The sequence below is a fragment of the Rhinopithecus bieti genome, unplaced genomic scaffold (assembly GCF_001698545.2).
Source record: "Rhinopithecus bieti isolate Rb0 unplaced genomic scaffold, ASM169854v2 scaffold_20579, whole genome shotgun sequence".
NCBI lineage: Eukaryota > Metazoa > Chordata > Mammalia > Primates > Cercopithecidae > Rhinopithecus > Rhinopithecus bieti.
In genome coordinates, this window is record NW_016810413.1 from 1,147,960 (window position 1) to 1,156,345 (window position 8,386).

At 37.5% G+C, this 8,386-nt stretch overlaps 1 protein-coding gene across 3 annotated transcripts in view; it reads left to right on the forward strand.

Annotated features, from left to right (window-relative positions):
- Positions 1–8,386, forward strand: part of LNP1 (leukemia NUP98 fusion partner 1) — a 60,972-nt gene that overhangs the window by 50,237 nt on the left and 2,349 nt on the right. For 2 of the 3 annotated variants that reach the window (XM_017891893.1, XM_017891894.1), the window contains exon 3: positions 5,727–6,014. In XM_017891893.1, coding sequence (XP_017747382.1) covers positions 5,727–6,014 — 288 coding nt within the window. Of the gene's footprint in view, positions 1–1,271; positions 1,322–5,726; positions 6,015–8,386 lie in introns of all 3 variants that reach the window. The other variant, XM_017891895.1, reaches the window with a different exon arrangement.

Consider the following 8,386-nt stretch of genomic DNA (forward strand, 5'->3'; position numbering starts at 1 on the left):
AGAAACAAGCAATGGGGAAAGGATTCCCTATTTAATAAATGGTGCTGGGAAAACTGGCTAGCCATATGTAGAAAGCTGAAACTGGATCCTTTCCTTATACCTTATATAAAAATTAATTCAAGATGGATTAAAGACATAAATGTTAGACCAAAAACCATAAAGACTCTAGAAGAAAACCTAGGCAATACCATTCAGGACATAGGAATGGGAAAGGACTTCATGACTAAAACAGCAAAAGCAATAGCAACAAAAGCCAAAATAGAAAATGGGATCTAATTAAACTAAAGAGCTTCTGCACAGCAAAAGAAACTACCATCAGAGTGAACAGGCAATCTACAGAATGGGAGAAAATTTTTGCAATCTAGTCATCTGACAAAGGGTTATTACCCAGAATCTACAAATAACTCAAACAAATTTACAAGAAAAAAACAAACAACCCCATCAAAAAGTGGGTAAAGGATATGAACAGACACTTCTCTAAAGAAGACATCCATGCAGCCAACAGACACATGAAAAAATGCTCATCATCACTGGTCATCAGAGAAATGCAAATCAATACCACAATGAGATACCATCTCGCGTCAGTTGGAATGGCAATCATTAAAAAGTCAGGAAACAACAGATGCTGGAGAGGATGTGGAGAAATAGGAACACTTTTACACAGTTGGTGGGACTGTAAATTAGTTCAACCATTGTGGAAGACACTGTGGCGATTCCTCAAGGATCTAGAACGAGAAATACCATTTGACCCAGCAATCCCATTACTGGGTATATACCCGAAGGATTATAAATCATGCTACTATAAGACACATGCACATATAAATCATGCTACTATAAGACACATGCACACATATATTTATTGTATATATACCCGAAGGATTATAAATCATGCTACTATAAAGACACATGGACACACACATTTATCGTAGCAGTATTCACAATAGCAAAGACTTGGAACCAATTCAAATGTCCATCAATGATAGACTGGATTAAGAAAATGCAGCACATATACACTGTGGAATGCTATGCAGCCATAAAAAAGGATGAGTTTGTGTCCTTTGCAGGCACATAGATGAAACTGGAAACCATCATTCTCAACAAACTATCACAAGGACAGAAAACCAAACACTGCATGCTCTCACTCATAGATGGGAATTGAACAATGAGATCACTTGGACACAGGACACAGATCACTGAAAGGAGTGGCAGGTGAAATCTTTTCTTCTGTGGTGGGAAGGCTAGGATCTGACTTGTCTTTCTCTCACTTTCAGATACTGTGGCCAATAAAGTGTATCTTTTATGTGAGTTTTCTGTCACTCAAGTAAGTAGCATACTTTTATGAATCTTAGGTGTGGGCTTTGGACTGACCATTAGCACATCTGTGCTTGTGTATATTGTATATGCGTGATTGTATTTGTAACTTTATATGCATTATTGGCTATAGGTGAGCACATTTCTATGTGTCCAAGTGATCATCCCTGTGTGGGTGGACATCACACACAGAGGCCTGATGGAGCGTGGGGGGCTGGGGGTGGGATAGCATTAGGAGAAATACCTAATGTAAATGATGAGTTGATGGGTGCAGCAAACCAACATGACACATGTATACCTATGTATCAAACCTGCACATTGTGCACATGTACCCTAGAACTTAATGTATAATTAAAATAAAATAAAATAAAATCCTTTTGTTATGTCTTACACAGACCATTCATGACATGCTTGGATTTTCTGGTTTGTCCTGAGCATCCCTCTTTCTTAAACAACCAGTCATTTTACTCTAGGACTAAATTTACCATACAAGAGTCTTTCTCCTATGAAATTATTTCTCTTCAAGCTTTCTTACAAAGAAACTCCCTCTTTATTTTTATAACTATTTTTTTACATCTCTCTTGTTTCCTGTTACCTTGTTTTACATATGACCTTTAAATAAGCTTTGAATTAGACAAAAATTGTACTTCTCTTTTAAAATAACACACCTTTTCTTTAAGAAAGAATGTTTTCTTACAAATATATTTTTATTGGAAAATACCCAAATGATGAAATATCTATTGTTTAATTTAACTTTAGATTCTAAATTATGACAGTTTTGTCTACAAGTATTTATCCCATTACATTTACCTAATCATTTTATTTTAATTGTTTACCTGGATTATTTATGAAAACTGTAATAGTCATCATTTAAAGTTATGGAACCACCATTTTAAGACTATAGCTGAGACAGTGAAAAAGATTGAACTTCACTGACTCCATCTTGCTTTTAACCTTCTTTTAAGTTTGTCCTTGTTTATTCCTGGGCATAGGCTGAACTAACTTTGGGAGGAACTTAGTTTATAATTTAGCTTTGAAACAAAGACAATAACAGTCCTTTGCCAAAACAAACCTCACTGCCTGTGGACTAGACTGCCTAAAGTCACAAGATGAGAAGTTATGGTAACCTTACTAAATTCAAAATGTAGCTATTTTTATTAAACCAATGTCATTGTCAAATTATTAAATATTACACAAGTAAAGATCATTCTGGTTTTGGCTGGGTTTATAGTTCTGTAACCCCTGTGTCAAATTTTGTCACCTTATAGTATTTGGTAGGGATAAGCATAAAATTACTTGATTAATAAATGCAAACAAATATGTATGCTGGCAATTCTTAAAACATTTCTAGTATTATTTAACCAATAATTTTAAAGTTAGCTTACTTGTTAAAGGTTTTACTTAAGTTACATAAAGTTGAAAACACATTTGACTAGTCTTTTCTTTTGTCCTGATAAAGTATTGATTCAAGTGCTTTTATTTTTCTTTAAACCAATTAATTATTTTTTATATATTTTCAGTAGTGAAACACTGTATACGCAACACATAAATACATAGAGGTATTAGGGATGCTGAAAGAAGTACATCTTATAGATTCATAAAAACTGTTGTTTTTTTTTTTCCTTAGACATTCAGATTCTTGATAACCAGTTTCACAACCCTAGGCAGTTATCAGCTAAATAGCTTTAAGTTTACGTATTAAAGGAAGCAACTCAGGTGAAAAATCTAGTAGCAAAACTTACATTATAAGGTATGGAGAATAAAAGTCTAGTATGCTAGAGGAAGATTAACGATGGACATCAAATAAAACATAAAATTATAAAAATCTATTATAGGATTGTATAAGGAGACTAATTTTGTTTACATAGGGACTACCTATCTTTCCACTGGATCTCTGAGCTTTGGGCAGAGCCCACACTGAATCCTGGCTTTCCAAAAATGGAGAATTATCCTGAGGCTAGCCCATGTGATGTTTTTACAGTGCACTTAATTTTTTTTTTTAAATAAAGACATTTCTAAGTGTCTAAATACATTCTTCTTTACAAACCCAAGAGCATCTTCTGTTGCAGTAATTATTTTAGACAATAAATCAGGTGACAGAATACAAAAGCAAGCAGTTTAAAATCTGAGACAAACTTGTCTGTTTACACTCCTGTGGTTCCATAAGGAAAAACAGATTTCTCCCCCAAAGGGAGTCTGGCACTTTCTCTGTTTTCGTTAAAGAACCCTGGGCTATTATATACTATTTTAGGTCTCTCATGCAGCAGAGGGTGCAAGAGAAAGGAGAGACAGCAGAAGTAAATGAAGAAAACAGGATTCAGTCAACCGTGAAGAAAAAAACTTTTGCTTAAAAAAGGACAAGGTCCTAGGAGACAAAACAAACAAACAAACATACAAAAACAACAACAAAAAAACAACCAAAAACACGAAGGCCTTTTAAATACAAACACACACACATACACATATACACACACATCTTCAATATTAGCTTTTAATTAAGCTTACTTTAATCATTGATCTCCTTGAAAAAAACTTTTTAAATCTTATTACCATATTTTAGCTAGGACAAATTACAATTATTTCAGAAGTACCAAGTATCAAACCAGAAAGGGCTTTATTTAAGAAACAAAACCCAGGCTGCATGGTGGAAAAAAGAAGGCAGGACCTTAGCTATCAAACTGCAGTGTGGGGTGACAGCCATTGCTTTCAGTTTGGCCTGGATAGCAAAAAGATGGCCTTGTTATGTAAATAAAGACTCTTAAGTAGTCAAAGTAAAAAAATCTTTCCTTTTTTTATTTTTCCTTTTGCTGGCTATTTTTCTCCCCCCACCATACCACTTTTTTGGTGGGAACATAGCCACTTCAGAGGCCTTGTTCCCCATAATTTTGGAAATTTCCTTTGATTTGATCAAGTCAGATAGAGTTGATCAAACCCAATGGGAAAAAGACTGAAACAATAACAAAAACAGAAATAACAGTAAAAAAACAGTTAAACAAAACAAACGATGGCACAACTTATATGGTCACTGAGTGCTCTAATGGCAAAGAGAAATTAATGCCAGCTGGAACTGGATATTAATCTTTTTTTTTTTTTTGAGACGTAGTTTCACTCTTCTTGCCCAGGCTGGAGTGCAATAGCGTGATCTCAGCTCACCGCAACCTCTGCCTCCCAGGTTCGAGCGATTCTCCTGCCTCAGCCTCCTGGCTGGGACTACAGGCACACACCACCACGCCCAGCTAATCTTTTGGTATTTTTTAGTAGAGACAGGGTTTCACCATGTTATCCAGGCTGGTCTCGAACCCCTGACTTCAGATGATCCCTCTGCCTCGGCCTCCCAAAGTGCTGGGATTACAGGCATGAGCCACCACGCCTGGCCTGGATGTCAATCTTAACTTTAGCCAAGACAAATGCTAATTCAGTTCCTTACCTAGGGATGGGTCTCAGGCTGTGGACTGCTCTCTACCATCCTAACAAGCAGGAAAAGAAAAAAGCAAACACCTCATCTTCCCTGTTGGAAGCAAGCTCAAACTCCATGAAAGTTACCTGCCTTCCATCCTCACGGAAACAGGAAATCTTGCCTTCCCTGTTGGAAGCAAGTAAAACTAAACTCCAAAAAAAAAAAAAGGGAGAGAGAGGAGTTGTACAGCAAAATAAACTTTAGATCTTGACCAAATTTTGGGAGATCAGGGACTCTCTGGAGGGGGTGCTTTCAGACCTCAGCAAATTGTCCTATTGGTTTGAGCCATAAAGTTAGCTCATGCTGGTACCAAGCACCAATAGATTTGTCAAAGGTCAGGGGCATCTCCACTCAGAATCCCTTCATGGTTGCCAAAATGTGAACCCCCAAAATCTGAGGCAGGTCTCAGTTAATCTAGAAAGTTTATTTTGCCAAGACTGGGGATTCATGCCCGTGACACACTAACGACGTGTGCCGAAAGTGGTCAGAGCACAGTTTGGTTTTATACATTCAAGGAGACATGAGACATCAATCAACATCAATCAACCAAGATGAACATTGGTTCGATTTGAAAAGGCAGGACAACTCAAAGCAAAGGTGGGAAAACCCAAAGTGGGCAGGGGGCTTCCAGGTCATGGGTAGTTAAGAGACAAATGGTTGCATTCTTTTGAGTTTCTGATTAGCCTCTCCAAAGGAGACAATCAGATACGCATTTATCTCAGTGAGCAGAGGGGTGACTTTGAAAGAATAGGAGACAGGTTGGCCCTAAGCAGTTCCCAGCTTGACTTTTCCCTTTAGCTTAGTGATTTGGGGGCCCCAAGTTTTATTTTCCTTTCACAAAGACAACATATCAATTCAACATGAGATTCATTTAGTTAGTAGTTTATAAACATTCTGCCTCTGTGCTAACATTGCACAGTCCTTTTATATTGTAAATTTTTCCATTCTGTATTCTCAGCTTCCTGTGCTACCCAGAATTCCATCATCTGACCGCCATCCTAGAAGGCATTCTCATGAGGACCAGGAATTCCGATGCCGATCATCTGACCGTCTTCCTAGAAGGCATTCTCATGAGGACCAAGAATTTCGATGCCGTAGCCACGTGCGGGATTACAGAAAATACTCAGAGGATGGGTCATTCAAGGAGCCACTGGAATCAAAAGGCAGATCCCATTCCAAAATTGAGAAATTTTCAGAGTCCTTTGAACGACAGCTGTGCTTTAGAACCAAACGTTCTGCCTCTTTGGTATGTAACAGAGCTACTGAATATTTAAGCCACTTTAGAAAAGGAAACCCAAAGGTTTTGTCCTCTTTAACATTGAGGGGAACAAATGTAACTTCTTCATTTACAGCTTAGTGATGAGATCTTTGAAAAATGACATTCAGTTTAACACAACCCAGATTGAATTTTTAAAAATTATTATTTATAATTGAAGACATCTGGTATAGGAAGAGTTCCCAGAACATTTTCTTACCAAAGTCTTCTAGTTTTCTTTTCTTTTCGAGATAGGGTCTCACTCTGTTGTCCAGGCTGGAGTGCAGTGGCCTGATCATGGCTCACTGCAGCCTCGAATTCCTGGTCTCAAGTGTTCCTCCCACCTCAGCCTCTTGAGTAGCTGGGACTACAGGCATGTGCCACCATGACTGACTAAATTTTAAACTTTTCTTTTCTAGAGATAGGGTCTTGTTATGTTGCCCAGGCTGGTTTCAAACTTTTGGGCTCAAGCAGTGCTCCTGCCTCAGCCTCCCAAAGTGCTAGGATTCCAGGTATGAGTCACCACACTCAGGCCCCTAGTTTCTTGAGCCTACTTTCATCAACCTTATTATAAATAATTGTAACTCATTCTCCTTTTACAATTTGGGAGAAAAAAAACTGCCCCTGTGGCTTCTCTCCTTTCATATTTAATCCTCTAGCAAATAGTCCATGATGGTGTTTTGTTCTCCTATACTTAAAAAACACAAGAACGACCAAACACTGTCTGGTAAGTATCCAGGAATAGGAGTGGGCTAGGTGCTCACAGTGACGTCATGGGAGTCTCAGTAAAGTAAAAGGAAGAAGAGACAGACATGAAATGGGGGGAAGCATAGAAACTCCACTCATGATGCTAAACTTGATAAATAAAGTAATAAACTAAAGATCAATTAACGTGGGGGTAGTTTCAACTCTGCAGCATGCTCACTGACTGGCCTTGAGCAAAATGCTTCTTTTTTGTAGGTCTTTGGTTTTTTGTTTAATTTTGCAAAACCGGAATAATAATGGGTTGCTGCCGTGTAGTAGACAAAACAAATAACTGAACCTAAGCGTAATGACTCCTGGTTCTGGAGCTAGACTCTGTGAGTCCACTGGTGAAGATACTTGGGTGCTTTGTGTTTCATTGTCCATCTGAGCATGGTGCTGTCTATCTGGCAGATTCACTGTTGAGACTGTCACTGTGCATCTTTGCCTTGCAGGTGACACCTTACTTTTGCTCAGAGTGACCCTATCCATATGGTTTCCCATCAGTAGGCTGCTTTCTCCACCTGATCAGAAGAGGAACAAGGAAGGGAGAATAGTGAACAGCTGTCATTTTACTGTATTTAAACCTTATTATTAAGAATTCTTATAATCCCAGCACTTTGGAAGGTTGAGGCCAGGAATTTGAGATCAGCCTGGGCAACATAGTAAAATCCTGTCTCTATGAAAATTAAAAAAAAAAAACAAAACTGCCAGGCATGGTGGCCTGTACCTGTATTCCTGACTGTTTGGGAGGCTGAGGTGGGAGGATCCCTTGCGCCCAAGTTTGAGACTGCAGTCAGCTATGATTGGAGGCATTGTACTCCAGCCTGGGCAACAGAGCAAGACTCTCAAGGAGGAAAAAAAAGAATTCCTGTTTTGCTTTTTAAAAAAAATACTGTTTGTTTTCATATTGTCTCACGCTTACAGAAATGTTGCAAAAATAGGACAAAGAATTCCCGTACACCCTTCACCTAGATTACCTCCAAATGTTAGCATGTCCATATTTGCCTGCACTATCTCTCCTCTTCCCATCGCCAAACACAGGCACAAGAACTTTCTCTGACATAAACACAATACAATAATTAAACTCAGGAAATTAATACTGATATAATACTATTATCTCTAATTCATAAACCTTATTTATATTTTTTGCCAGTTGTCCCAATAATATTCTTTATAGTGAAATTTGAAATCATGTGTTGCTACCGATGTTCATGTCCCTGTGGTCTATTTTACCCTGGAGCACTTTCTCAGTCTTTCCTTGTCTTTCACGACATTAACTAATATTATTATTATAAGCCCTAGAAGTGTATAAAGTCATTTTGCTTAGAAAGATCTTCATCGTATTATCTCTAAAATATAAAATATGCTTGTTGCATTCATTTTCCACGTTCTTCCTTTTGAGTTCCAAGATACTTAGGGAAGCATTTTCTACTTCTTAAACTCGAGACTCTTTTTCATGGTTATATATAATAAGTAGAAACCTGTTAGGAATTTATAAAATTTTTAAAATTTGCACATTATATAACTAATTTTAATTTAAATATTTTATATCAGTTTTTAAAGAGTACTTTATAAAATCTTAATGCAAAATTAGAAATTCAGAACATGGCTGGGCGCGG